At 37.1% G+C, this 15,231-nt stretch overlaps 1 protein-coding gene across 1 annotated transcript; it reads left to right on the top strand.

Moving 5' to 3' along the window:
- Positions 1-2,259: 2,259 nt before the first annotated feature.
- On the top strand, positions 2,260-3,744 carry LOC129244116 (basic salivary proline-rich protein 1-like). The gene has a single exon (XM_054881730.1). It carries the CDS (start codon positions 2,260-2,262, stop codon positions 3,742-3,744), a length of 1,485 nt encoding a protein of 494 aa, XP_054737705.1.
- The last annotated feature ends 11,487 nt before the right edge of the window (positions 3,745-15,231 follow it).

Consider the following 15,231-nt stretch of genomic DNA (forward strand, 5'->3'; position numbering starts at 1 on the left):
GGTGATTAATAACGCCCGAAAACTACAATAAAAACAACTTCAATATGCTCTTGGTAGATATAGACGAGTTCTGAGACCATAGACGAGTTCTGCTAGGCTTGCTTGTGACGACGTGCTGCCACTGCGGCGTGTGCACCCGCTTGTGCCCCGGAACTTCAGCACGTGGGTGAATCTGGTGTGACAGTGTATAGTGAAGGCCGCTGTTTATCGACCTCGACAACTTTGAAGAAATTCTGCAGGGTAGAAGTATATAGGGATATACTTTTTTTTAATGAGAAATATCGATGGAAATGAATCTTACCCAAAATTATAATCCTTTAATTAATGACCTTATATCTGTATGATGAACTCAAATCCTATATGGTTTTTGTCGTATTAACTTTTTTAGTGTATTCTAATTTTTAAACTTGTGTACGCCTCGATGGTTTTGTGGTAAATAAAAAACGTCGGCTGGACTTAAAGTAAAAACCAAAAAAGGAAACTTTCTATACTCTCGTTATTGTGATCGTGATCGGATGAGACATTTTCTCGGTGTGTTTAATTTGTACATAAAAGACATACTTGTATTTCTGTTGTGTGTGAAAATAAGGAGGATGGGAAATGAAGAAAAGAAAAATGTACACATGTACCACAGTACATAATTCCTTTTAAAGCCATCAATGCGTTTGGCCCAATGGAATATTTTTTATACCACCTAATTTTTTATTTTTAATATTTGCTTGTGTGTAAATATTAGGGTGGTCCAAAAATGCATGGGAAAAAATTTATATTAAAATTTTTATGCTGCCGCCCCCCATAATGGTAAAGAATGAAAAATAAAAAGACCCGTATTTTTTTTTTTTTTAATCAGACCATATTTAATGGTGCCGCCGGGGCTTTGAAATATCCCATGTATTTTGCATGGGAAAAAAATACTTTTCCGTAGATTTCATGTAAAAACCTGGAAAATGAATATATTTTAACCGGATAACTCAGTTTCTCTTCATAATTGGTCAGGGAATAACAACCAATTATGAAATAATTAATTTTTTTGTATTAACTATTTTTTATAGAACCCCAAAAAGCCCCCATAAAACGAAAATCTAAGAAAAAATCGAAAAACAATATTTTATATTACTTTTATGAAAATAGTTAATACAAAAAAAATTAATTATTTCATAATTGGTTGTTATTCCCTGACCAATTATGAAGAGAAACTGAGTTATCCGGTTAAAATATATTCATTTTCCAGGTTTTTACATGAAATCTACGGAAAAGTATTTTTTTCCCATGCAAAATACATGGGATATTTCAAAGCCCCGGCGGCACCATTAAATATGGTCTGATTAAAAAAAAAAAATACGGGTCTTTTTATTTTTCATTCTTTATTATTTTGGGGGGCGGCAGCATACAAATTTTTTTTGGACCACCCTAGTAAATATTTATCCTCACCAACTCACATTTGGCGGCCGGCGTAGCCGAATGGGTTGGTGCATGACTACCATTCGGAATTCACGGAAAGAACGTAGCCACTATCCTGCTCTATCGAGACATACGATCACCGCTTAGGATACACAACTCTCCAATCAATTGCAAGATCTCAGCATGCTGGGAATCGGAGATATCCCAAAATTTCTTAACAGAACAAGCTACCCATGCCGTAGGGCAACGGACCGAAAGCCTGAATATCTCATTATGAACAACCCTGAAGCTAGCAACTAACCAAACCCAAATCTGTGCTCTAGATCGTTTAATTCAGATCCTAATTTATTTCATTTTTATCCCATTTTCTAATGTTACTTCACTTCTTAAAAAAAATGTGCCACCCTTTAGCCCATGGTGTACATCACATCATTGCTGGTGTCATGCAGTAGTCAATTGTGTTCTCCGCTTCTCCCTTTAAATTGAATCTCATTAGCCAGATAAGTTCTTCACGGAATAACAAATTCTCATTACTATCTGTATATTCACTACCACTACCAGCAAAGTTGACTCATTTCAGATAATAATATATGTATGAGGCAAATATCAGTCTTCTTATCAATTTGAATTCAAAATTGCATAGCTTATTCGAATTTAATTACACAAATGTCATGAGCGTAATTATTTTGTTCATTATTTAATCGCACCACTGATTACTTGCCAGTTGATTTATTTAAGGAAACGAAAAAAATTGACTACAATTTGAATTGAATTTGATCCAGCAAATTTCAAAGTATTTAAGTTCTTGTGTATGGCAATTGAAAAGCACAGTCTTGGAGTTCCCACGCTAAGCATAACATGAAAATCGCAATTGTTCTACTATTTTTGGCTTTGGTCTGTTTAGCCAATGCTCTTACCATCGACTTGGGTGGTCTGACAGGGCCATCTTTCGGTATTGCGCATCCAAAACAGCCACAAGCAAAACCAGAACCTCAACCAGAACTAGAACCTCAACCAGACTCTCAACCTGAGCAAGAATCAGAGGGACTACAAGGGACTACAGAACCAGAGCAAGAACCACAGTCGGACTCGGAGTCGGAAATAGATTCTGGTCTCAATCAATGGCAAAATAAATATGATTCAGAATCTCAACGTCCACAGGGACCACCCAAACCTGAGCGCGCACCACAGCCAGAGTCGGAAACAGATGCTGGTCCAAATCAATGGCAAAATAATTATGACTCAGAATCTCAACGTCCACAAAGACCACCTAAACCTGAGCGCGCACCACAGCCAGAGTCGGAATCAGATGCTGGTCCAAATCAATGGCAAAATAATTATGACTCAGAATCTCAACGTCCACAAAGACCACCTAAACCTGAGCGCGCACCACAGCCAGAGTCGGAATCAGATGCTGGTCCAAATCAATGGCAAAATAATTATGACTCAGAATCTCAACGTCCACAAAGACCACCCAAACCTGAGCGCGCACCACAGCCAGAGTCGGAATCAGATGCTGGTCCAAATCAATGGCAAAATAATTATGATGCAGAATCTCAACGCCCACAAAGACCACCCAAACCTGAGCGCAGACCAGAACCAGAGTCGGATATAGATTCTGGTCTCAATCAATGGCAAAATAAGTATGATTCAGAATCTCAACGTCCACAGGGACCAGCCAAACCTGATCGCAAACCACAACCAGAGTCGGAAATAGATTCTGGTCTCAATCAATGGCAAAATAATTATGATTCAGAATCTCAACGCCCACAGGGACCACCCAAACCTGATCGCAAACCACAACCAGAGTCGGAAATAGATTCTGGTCTAAATCAATGGCAAAATAAGATTGATTCAGAATCCCAACGTCCACAAGGACCACCCAAACCTGAGCGCGCCCCACAGCCAAAGCCCGAGAAAGATTCTTCCCACAATCCAGGACAATATAGCTATTATGCAGAATCTCATCGTCCACATAGACATCCCAAACCTGAGGCACAACCAGAATCAGAATCTGAGGTAGAGTTCGTCCAGAACCCATGGCAATTAGAATTCAATTCGGAATTCCATCATCCACAAAGGCACCCCAAGCCTCAGTTTGAACCACAGCCGGAATCTGCACTAGATTCCGTACGTGACTCATGGCCTCAAGATTTTGCTCATGGACAACATCGTCCACATAGGCACCGAAAACCAGAACATGAGGAAGAAAAAGTTGATTTGCCAAATCTATCAGAGTCCAGTGAAAGCAAAAAAACTGGGTACTTGCCAGTAATCCAGAAGCTAAGCCCATACCTCGTGATACCAAACTTTCAGCAACAAAAGCAACAGGCTGCGTATTAAAATATAATAGAGAACATTTTTAAGTAAGTAATTAACTGCAAGTAGTTTTGATGTATTAAAATTTTGAAAAATAAAAATTATTTTTGTGTGCATTTAATGAAGTGTAGTTTAAAGCTACTTCTTAAGAACATCGCCATGGCGGCTACCAAAGGCACATAAAGCGCCATTTTATTAACATTTCTGAAAAATCGAAAATCGTCGGCTGGCATTATCCACTGCTATCTTCAAATTACTTGGATTTATCGAACAATCTACTGATATTAGTTCATTAACATTTGGAAATTTTCTTCAGATTTCACTTCGAGAGTCTACCTCTGGATTCTATTTTACATCAGTGCTGAACACATGCAAAGATAGTAAAAAACCGTTTCCATAGGGTTATCAAACTTACAGCTTCTGCTATTAGCCACATCTTACTTATAACTTGTTAGTTTGAAAATATCCTTTCTTCACCTTCTCAAAAGGTCTCCTGCATTTGAGTTTTCGTGCTAGAGCTGACTACGCTTTGCAATTTTACAGCTGCAAATTTCATCTTGATTCATCTATTCATGTGAACTTCAACTGGAGCTTTCTTTCTTTTATATTCAATATGATAAATGCCTGCTCTATCCAATTCCCTCGCATTATCTCTCTTATAATCCGAGGGTCGTGGACCCAGAGAAGAAATTCTTTTCTGAAAACTTTTGCAAAAATCTAGAGAGGGAACTACAGAACTTGATTATATCTTTATTCCTAGGAACTTCGCAAAAAGCCACTAACCCAATTTCCACGCATTCCAGGCTATCTGGAATGGAATTGACCGAAATATCAAAGAACTAAAACTGATGAGCCACGTGGAATTTGCGCTTTTACAACAAAGTTCAATGAGCTATAAAACTGTGTGTTTAAAATTTTTCTAAAAGTTCTGATTAAATATAAATAATTCTGATCCAATAAAGGGTCCTTTTCTGATCATAGTTGGATTCTCTACGATTTGGATCTTAAGGTAGATCCACCCTTACCGTATCGAAATCCTTTAAGAACCAACTGGAAGATGTTCAAAAATGCAGTAAACAAGAGGATTGGAGAGATTCCTATCGCTCAAATCACTCTCACGGAAAACCTTGAGAGTAGGGTCATAACAATGGAAAAGGCATTTAGTTGGGCCTACAAAACGTCCTGCCCCATAAAATTTATAATAGTAAAACAACTTACCCCTCTTGGTGGAGCAGTGAGCTCTTAAAACTAAGGAAAAAATCTAGATCAACGTTTAACCTCAGCTACTCGACGGGAAATTGGGAATTGTACAGAGAAAGTCGGAGACAGTACAAGAAGGCAATCAGGGCCGCCAAAAATGAGAGCTGGAGGGAATTTTGTTCGTCAATCGATTCCACCAGGGATTCTGCTAGGCTCAGCCGTGTTCTTTCCAAAGACCACTCAATGGCTTCTTGGGTTAAGAAACCTGATGGAACTTGGACTGCTACAGCAGAAAAATCGCTAGAGGTTCTGCTAAACACGCATTTTCCGGGGTGCAGCGCTTACGAAAGCTGGTGGGAAAATATTAGGCGGAGCCAATATAATCCACAGCATCTTGCAAATGAAATTATTACCAAGGAAAAAGTTGCATGGGCAATCAAATCGTTCTCACCCTTTAAATCGCCAGGGCCATTCCAAAGATGTTACAGGAAATCTTGGACTGTATCTTACCATGGCTAGAGGAAATTTTTAAAGCGTGTTTAAACTTAGGCCATATTCCAGATAGTTGGAAACTAGTCAAGGTCGTCTTCATACCAAAAGTAGGTAGAAGGGGACATGAATCAGCGAAGGACTTCAGGCCAATAAGCCTTTCGTCTTTCCTGTTAAAAACTTTTGAAAGACTTTTGGATATGCACCTCAGAAGCTCTTTGGAGAGCTCTGGTATATCAACCGCACAACACGCATACCTTAAAGGCAAATCAACGGAGACAGCGCTTCACGAGGTAATCCGAACAATAGAGGGCTCTCTAGAGAGCAAACATTATACCATGGCGGCATTCTTAGATATCGAAGGCGCCTTTACCAATATTAGCACAGATGCCATCCAACGGACGTTGGTAGACACTCCACAAGGGGGAGTATTATCTCCACTTCTTTGACTATGTGCGATCAGCAAAATGTTAATAAAACTTAATGGAGGTGGGGTAAAAGTGGTGGCGTACGCTGATGATGTGGTGCTAATGGTGTCAGGACTGTGTCCAAATACGATCAGTGGGATCATCCAAAGGGCGTTAGGCGAGCTTAACTCATGGGCCACAGGATGTGGCCTAAGTTTAAACCCGCGTAAAACAGAACTTATGCTTTTTACCACCAGATACAAGGTACCAACTTTTACCCTACCAAATATCAACGGACAAACTCTGTCCCTATCAATGTGGAAAGCTCTAGGGAGAGAGTACAACTCCAAATTACTCGGCAGAATACAAAGATCAGCCTGTGCAATAACTGTCGGTGCAATCAGATCATGTCCTAGAGAGACTCTCAATGCACTGACACACGTTATTCCAATAGACCTACATATAAAGAAGACGGCAACCATGAGTGCATTTAGGTTAAATGAAGCGGGTCGCTGGAAAGGAAAAACTTATGGTCACGCTAGTCTATTATTGCGACAAGCTCAGTTAACCTCGGTGAGGACTGACTACATCGTCCCGATGGTAACGTTCAATAGGAATTTTGCCACACTCTTTCCATCTAAAAAAGAATGGAATAAGGGATTCTCTCTAAACAACTTCGACACTACAGCCTATACAGATGGCAGTAAAATGGATTGTGGTGTTGGAGCTGGTATATATTCTCATAGACTTGGAATTGAAAAATCTGTGCGTCTCCCTACTACCAGTAGTGTCCAGGCGGAAGTACTAACAATTGGGAAAGCCTGTAGGTTACTAATCGTAGATTTCTCTTTTTAGGGCAATATCGCTATTCTTTCGGATAACCAAGCTGCAATCCAGGCGCTGGACGCGGCTATAACAACCTCTAAAGTGGTGCAGCAAAGTAGGAATAGCCTCACCAACTTGAGTGAAAACCATAGAGTAACCTTGATTTGGGTCCCGGGACACCGGAACATAGAAGGTAACGAAAAAGCTGATGAACTGGCAAGAAGGGAATCTGCCATGAATAGCGTTCTTGCAGTACCAGTATTCACTCCATTAGGTGCGGTCAAGAATGCAATTTCCCTAAAATACCTTTGAATTGCAGATTGTAGATGGAGAGACCAGACGAGATGCAAAATCAGCAGAACGTTATAGCCCACCTACAACCTCAAGCAATCGTCGACATTGATAAATATGAAACGACGGGACGCCTGTAGACTCACGGCAGTCATAACTGGCTTTTCGTCTGTGGGAGAAGAAGCCGCCAAAAATGGCATCCCTCACAACACGTACTGTCATAGTTGCAAACAACCGGAGAAAAAATAAACAATCTTCCATTTCCTCTGTGAATGCCCTGCCCTATGGAAGGACAGAATGTTAACCCTGGGCAAACCGCTGTTCGAGAGTCTCAAGCAACTGTCTGGCTTAGAAGTCAACAACCTAATAAGGTTCCTAAACCGCACAGACTGGATATAGTCTTGCTGTCAATAACTGTTAAACAATTTGGTAACGAGGATGTGGCAACAAAATGGTGCGGAAGCGCTAGTTGGATTCAAGATGAGTCACCACTCTAACCAACCAACCAGCCTGATTAAAATTTTGGGAAAAATTTTTTTTAATTTTTTTTCAATTTTCACAAAATTTCAAATTTAGATTTACATGGTTTTTCTAATAGATGCATGAAGCTCGAAAATAAATACCATGAAAGTATCTACCAGGTTATAACAAAAGAAAAATTCATTCCAACAATATTTCTATTTTGTATTATAATTTTAATTTCTCAAGCTTTAAAAAAATGCACCCGTTATTAAGTAATACCACACTGAGAATGATATAGGTAGATAGAATACTTATTTATTTCAGTTACAATCTTCAATCACTAAAAAGAAATCAAAATGAATCAGGAGAAGAAAATCCTAACAAAACAGTTGAAATTGAGTGCAAATTATTGCATACGCAAAACTAAAAAGCGTAAAATAACTACTACATAAATAAAATAAATATTTCGAATTTAAAACAAACTAAAATTTGTAAAATATTTTCTTCTAAACCTACATGTTTTTGTAATCTAAAATCACTTAATATTATTGACTTGGCAATCAAATAAAGCATTCGGTTCATTTGTGTTGGAGCAGAAAAAAATGTCTCCTATCTCTAACAAAAAATTATTTATTCTCAAATACACCTACACCAACGATAGACAAAATCATAGAACACAAATACAAATCACAAGCAGTGGGCATCTAAGGCTGAACGACGCCATGAGTATATCCAATCGAGTTTGTGTTTAATACTAATATCAAAATAACAGATTGTCCCATAAATGCTTGGCGGGTTTTAGGCCGAACCTTTACCGAATTTTTGGTGCGTGTCTTGGTATTCTCTTACTGTTAGTAAAAATTGTTTAAATTGGTATGTCACACATGGACGACGTATTTGTTTGTTTCTGTATATTTGCACATAAAATCACTCACATAACTTACATGAAAAGAGCAATCCAAATTGCACACAAAATGGATTGTTTGTTATAAAAAGCAATTTTAGCAAGGTAATTTGCTGTTATTCACGTCGGTTTGGATTGGTATGTTATTTGGTTAGAAAAAGAAAATTAGCAAAAAGGAAAAAAAGAAAAGCTGCCCACTCTGTCGAACAGGTCGTATGAGTAACATATTGAAATATACTCCTTCATGCATATACTGGTTATAAACCATGGTATGTATGCGTGCATCCTCAAATACAAGCAAATGAATTTTTGCTAATCAAATTTTATTTGTAATATTACTTGGTTTTTGGCTTTTAAGTTTGATTGGCTTATAAGGAGTGTACGAGTATGTGGCATGAATATTTGTGGGCTTTTCCAAGGAAAAAATAGAGAGCATTCACAGTTTGAAAAATGAAATATGAAAGAAAACAACAAATAAGGTAGTGCCTACATTCAAACTGAACTAAACTTTATATACTCAGCACCTTAAGCTTTATGGGACAGCATCATAATGCACGCCACACAATTGCAGGAGAAGAAGGTTAGCTTAGTTGGTTTCAACAAGCCCACTCTTATATTATATAAAAGTAGGTGATGCAATTCCCATATATTTAAGTTTTGATAATATCGATCTAATAATGTCATTTTTTGTTAATTTTTTTATTGTAAGGAAATAACTAAAAGCAAACAAGAAACGAATACATGAATTAGGTACAAGGTGGCGTAAAAGTAATTATCTCATCGAAAAATTTAAAATTCTTAAAAATGGCATCGTACGTCAATCAAGCAATGGAGCGCGCAAAGGTCAAAATAAAGATTTCCATTATTCAAAATCATTTTGTTTGTAAAAAATTGGGAATCAAAAACAAAAGTGGATGATTAATTTTGAGCCACCTTGTATAGGTAAACTAGAGGGAATTTTACATGTATTAAAATATAAAACAATCACAAACAGTTACATAAAAATTACATAAAATGGACATCAATAAAAAACATTTACTTAAAAAATGGACTTTTCTAATAACTTAACAGCTTTCTTTATGTAATGTTGTGAAGAGGGTAAATATGGCAAAAACTAGCGTAAGCCTAAAAAAGAACAAAACCTTGTCTAAAAATTATGTTTCAGTTGCTGCCGATAGAATTGTAGTATCAGTAAATAAGACTATTATAGCATGAGTTCTCTCGATACTGATTTACTTAATGTGCCGTGGTCGGCAACCTTTTAAGTCGGAAGACAATTTACAAAATTTCAGATTTTTCAAAGAGCCATACAACTTTTCCTACCAGCAATAAATAGTAAATAAATTTTTTGATAGAAAAAACTGATATATTTTATGTTCCTCAATGTTCAGTGAAAGCGAGAACTTTCCGAGACTAGTTTCAAATTAGTACCTTGACAAAAAAACTAACAGTGTGCGGCAAAGCTAAGACCTGGTTCACATTCACGGACCAAACGAAAAATTTTAGCACGTAGTTCAGTTAAAAAGTTTTCAAAAACTTTTGTGTAATTTTTAATTTGATATACGATTATCAATTGTCAATTATCGAACTTGTCAAACGTAAGCATTTTTATTAATGGCTATTTTAGTTTGGTTGGTGGAACTTAGCAATTTTGAGCACATCAGTGGAGGTAAGCTTGGGCGTTTTGAATGTAAGCTTGTATTACAGCGATAGTAGAAGTTAGGCAGGACAAATTTCATGTGAACTTGAAAGTATATAATTTATATAGTAGGTAGTTGTAGTCACCGCGCAAGAGTTTTTGTGCTCGATCGAATTGTAAATGCAGATGTGCAGTTGTTCACGGTGCGAAAGCTAAAATCAAAGTGTTTTTATTTTACTGCTTTGTTATAGAGTGAGGTAAAATGTAACATAGAGTTGTTGTATGCAAAACTATGCAACTATCGACTGCTCAGTGCAACGATTACAGGCATACAGGCAACAAAAAAATATTTTCAGCACTTGTTATACCTAGAAATTGTAAATATATATAGTAGGGTATATATCGGGAATTTATATATTTAAGTATACTTATATTGGGTAGTCGAAAAAGTCTTTTCGTATTTTGCCTATAGATGTCGTTGGAGTCACCTATCTCCAGTGCTAGCAATCACATTGTGTCATATCATATGGTGTTAGAAAGGTAACATTTTAAGCTTCATTTAACCAAAAAAAATTAAATTCAGAGAAGTTGAAAAAAAGTTATAGCTGTTCAAAAATGAGTGAAAATAATGAAGAAATTCGCTATATTTTGAAATTTTTGTATAAAAAAGGGAAAAATGCCCCGCAAGTCACCAATGAAATTTGTGACGTTTACGGAGACGATGCTGTATCAGTTCGTGTAGCACAACAATGGTTCGCTCAGTTCCGTTCTGGAAATTTCGATGAGAAAGATGCACTTCGCTCCGGTCGACCTATCGTTGAAAAAGTCGATGAAATTATGGAAAATATTGACCAGGACCGTCACATAAGCTGCCATGACATTGCCAAGGCACTAAACATTCATCATCAAACGGTTTTTAACCATTTAAAAAAGGCTGGTTACAAAAAGAAGCTCGATGTTTGGGTACAACATGAATTGTCTGTGAAAAATTGAATGGACCGAATTAACATCTGCGATTCTTTGCTAAAACGAAATGAAATCGAACCGTTTCTGAAGCGAATGGTAACAGGAGACGAAAAGTGGATCAAATACGACAACAATGTGCGAAAAAGATCATGGTGCAAGAGTGGTGAAGCTCAACAAATGGTCGCAAAGCCAGGATTGACGCCTCGAAAGGTTATGCTGTGTGTTTGGTGGGATTGGAAAGGAATCATCCACTATGAGCTGCTCCAGCCTGCTTGAACAATTGATTCTATACTTTACTGTCAACAACTGATGAGATTGAAGCAAGTAATCAAAAAAAACGGCCAGAACTGATCAGCAGAAAGGGCGTCGTCTTCCATCAGGACAACGCTAGGCCACACACATCTTTGATGACTCGGCAAAAACTGGGAGAGCTTGGCTGGGAAGTTTTGATGCATCCACCATATAGCCCTGACCTTGCACCATCAGACTACCATTTGTTTCGGTCAATGCAGAACTCCCTTAATGGAGTAAATTTGGCTTCAAGAGAAGCTTGTGAAAATTACTTGTCGCTTTTTTTCGCCGAGAAACCACAAAAGTTTTACACTGATGGAATAATGTCTCTAGAAGAAAAATGGCAAAAGGTGGTCGACCAAAATGGTACATATTTGGTTTAATAAAGTTCATATAACTATAAAAAAATGAGTTGAAGTTTGATTAGAAATACGAAAAGACTTTTTCGACTACCCATTATATACATCTAAATGAGCATTCATAACAATAAAACCCGAGGTGTCGGTTATTTGCAGCTGCTGCTAGCTCCTTGCTCTCGAACGCTCCGGAGCGCCCGAGTACCCTTTGTTAATTGTTAAATAACTCAAAAAGTATTTTTCGGATTCACTTCAAATTTTCACACAATATTTTTAAGATATTATACTTTAAGAAAATACAAAAAAAACATTTTTTTTTAATTCTGACTACTTCTAACCCCTTAACTATGTATGAGGCTCAGCTCAGTAATTCTGCATATTCAGTTATTCATTCTCTCATCAATTAAATTTTTAAAAGAACTTTTAAGTTAAAAAAAAATTGTTTTAAATACTTGTACATAATATGTGAAATTAATATACATAGATATCAAATGAAAAATGATGAATCGATTTACTAAAAAAAATATATTTGTTTACTTATCTTACCTTTTATTTTACAAATATAGATGAAAATATAGATAAAAATGATTTAAAAATCTGTACTTGTCCTGATGAAAAATAAAGAAATCTTTGTTTTTTTTACCTGAGTATACCACCTTGATCAAAAAGTTCCCAAAATATATTCAGAAAATTCAAAATACAGTTTTTTCCTTCAAAATTTTTATTATCGCCTTTAAAGTACCCTCCATCAACTGCAATGCACTTATGGCAGCGTTTGATCCAACTCTTGAAACATTTTGAGAACTCTATTTTCGGTATAGCCATTAGAGCCGGCTTCGATTTTTCAGGTACTTCTTTTCGGCTGTTGCAATGCGTTCCGCGTAATGGCTTTTTGACTCAATCAGAACAGAACAGAAAAAAATCGCACGGAGCCATATCAGGTGAATTTGATGGTTGTTGGAGGATATTCGTTCCGTTCTTTGTCAAAAATTCACGGATAATTCCTATTCAGCGTCAGTTATACCTACATACCAAAATAGTAAAAAAAAAAATAAAATCTTAAGACTCACCCAACTCTATGAAGTTTCATCCAATTACAATAAAATATAGCCTATTCGACGATAAATTAAATTTACTTTAATAATAGTGTACTAAAAAAAATTCACAATATCGGATAATATCGTAAAACTTACGTCAAAGTTGAAAAAATAGAGAAAAAAAAATTCCAAAAACTTACAACTACTCGTGAGTTTTCAATTTAAAAAAATTATGAATGCACTGTCAAAACGGCTTGTTTTTGTTCTTTCGAAGTAATTAACAAAATTAGAAATCGGATGGAAATTGGCGAAGTTAGGAGTGATTGTTCACATCAACCTACTGAAAAACGGTTTTTTTATATTACCATAAAATGAGATTTTGGGGGTGTATTGGAAATTTCTCCTATACCATTTTTTTAGTTTTTCTATACCTACAAGTTGTGCTAGGTCTACACAAAAGTATATTTTTAGTTTTTTTTTTTTTTGTTACACAGTGTAATAGTCCTTGTTGAAAAGTTGATCCCAGAAAGACAATAACAGGCTTCTTGGGTTTCCGAAATGTTACAGTAAGCCTTAGAATCTGTTGGCTATATAGATAATAGATAAATTCATTCGAATTTAGATGTGGCTAAAAATGTTGCATAGTTAAGTGGCATCACCAACTAGTTTTATTTAGTTTTGCATACCACAACCCTTATTGCATTTTACCTTACGCTGCAAGTATAACAACGTAGTAAAATAAAAACACTTCAATATTGGCTTTGACGCCGTGAGCAACTGCACATCTGCTTATAATTTGCTTTTCAGCGCTATTCTTCGCTATTCGATCGAGCGCAAAAACTCTTGTGCAACGACAACAATAACTTCAATAAAAAAGGTTTCACTTATAGACACATTTTTTCCACCAATCCTATTACAATGCCTTCGGCCGCGAAAATTCACGCATCGCACTGATAAATGAAATATTTGATGGTTGCCATCCAGTCGCCCTGTGATTTAGTAAACCTTAGGAGTACAATAGATAACCAAATATCCAAGTACAGTACAATTGGTGCACATTTCTATCCATGAAGCATCCACACATACTCACGTTGCTCAGCGTAAAACAAAAAGAACAAAGCACACACCTAAAACACCATCCTCTTGTATAGCAGGAAAATACCTCAATTCCTTACTTGAAGAAAAATTTCCTTATTATTTTCTCCTTCTCTTTGTTTAGTCATTTCCATTGTCGTGGAGTGAAATAGTAACTCTTTACACGAACGTTATTTGTTTCTTTATTTGCTTTGGCTTTGCACTTGTTTCCCTTTGGCACTCAAAAGATTTCAAGCACAATGCACATGCGCAAGAGTATAAATACAAATACGAACATGCGCATGAGCAAAAGCTGGAAAACAAACCGGAACTACGATTCTACTATGCATCAATGTATAAATGCTCCCTGTTGTTGTGTTAGTGTGTATTTACTTACCTTCCACGTTGAGTGGTACGCACAAAGTCATATATGGAAGAAAAAAAACTGCGCAACAAAACACAGGTTCATTCAAATACGAATTTGCAAGCGGAACAAGCTGTGGAACAATGCAGTATTGTACTTCACGATGGAAAAACAATGGCAACAAAAACAACAGCTTTGGTGTTTACCTTTTCTTTTGATTTTGTTCTTTCTTATTACTCTTCTTTTTTTGCTTTCTTTTACTATTTACTGCACATGTCGAGTGAAATTGTGTGCATTTTAATTGTTGGCAGTCATATGAGTAGTACCTAAAAACAATTACAATGCTTTGCAATGATAAAAAACTATGCATCCCAGCTGGGAAAAGCCAAACTAGTATGGAAACATTATAATTCAGATTTCAGATTAGAGAATAATGTACAGGTATAGATTAGATTAGATTCTTTATAAGGTTCGTACTTCGGCCTCATGGTATTTTGTGCCCTCTACTCACCACTGTACTTCATCCAGATCCAGTTCCTTTTTTAAACTCAATATAGATCTGGTTTGGATTGAGCGTTTGTGCCTTTCTTCGGGCTCCAATTGGCCAAGATGTCTCAACCATCTTCGCGCTATAGCGCTGCATTCCAGGAGAAGATGCATTGGAGTCTCCTGAGATTGGTCGCAGAATGGACAGAAGTCCGTAAACCAAATCGCGATCATGTGCAGATAACCTGTGGGAATTCCCTTAAGCATTCTCAGTTTATTCTTTGGTTCTTTATACCTCTTTTGGTTCTTTAAACCTCTTTTGGTTGTACCCTCCCAGTAAGGATTTCGCCTGGCGTAGCTCCATAGCTTAGTGCCAGCAAACCTCCCTTAGTACTAGCTCTTCACATCTGAGCTTCTCCTTGGAGCAAGGAAGGGCTCGGGTTTATATTAAAGGCGAGGCCGCAGCCTCCTCGCCAAAGCGTCGGCTATTTCGTTCCAAGTTGTACCCCTGTGTCCTGGGACCCAAATTAACCGGATGCAATTGTGCATTCCTAGTAGATTCAGTTTCTCGATACACTCAAGGACCAGTAAGGATTTGATCTCACAGGACGATATGGCCCCATGAGTGCCGCCTAACTGTCACTAAGAATAGCAATTCACTAATTTCGGATGTTTTGTGTCTAAGTTTAACTCTGCACGGTCAGTTACTAACCCGACAGG

Source organism: Anastrepha obliqua, chromosome 4 (assembly GCF_027943255.1).
Source record: "Anastrepha obliqua isolate idAnaObli1 chromosome 4, idAnaObli1_1.0, whole genome shotgun sequence".
Taxonomy (NCBI): Eukaryota; Metazoa; Arthropoda; class Insecta; order Diptera; family Tephritidae; genus Anastrepha; species Anastrepha obliqua.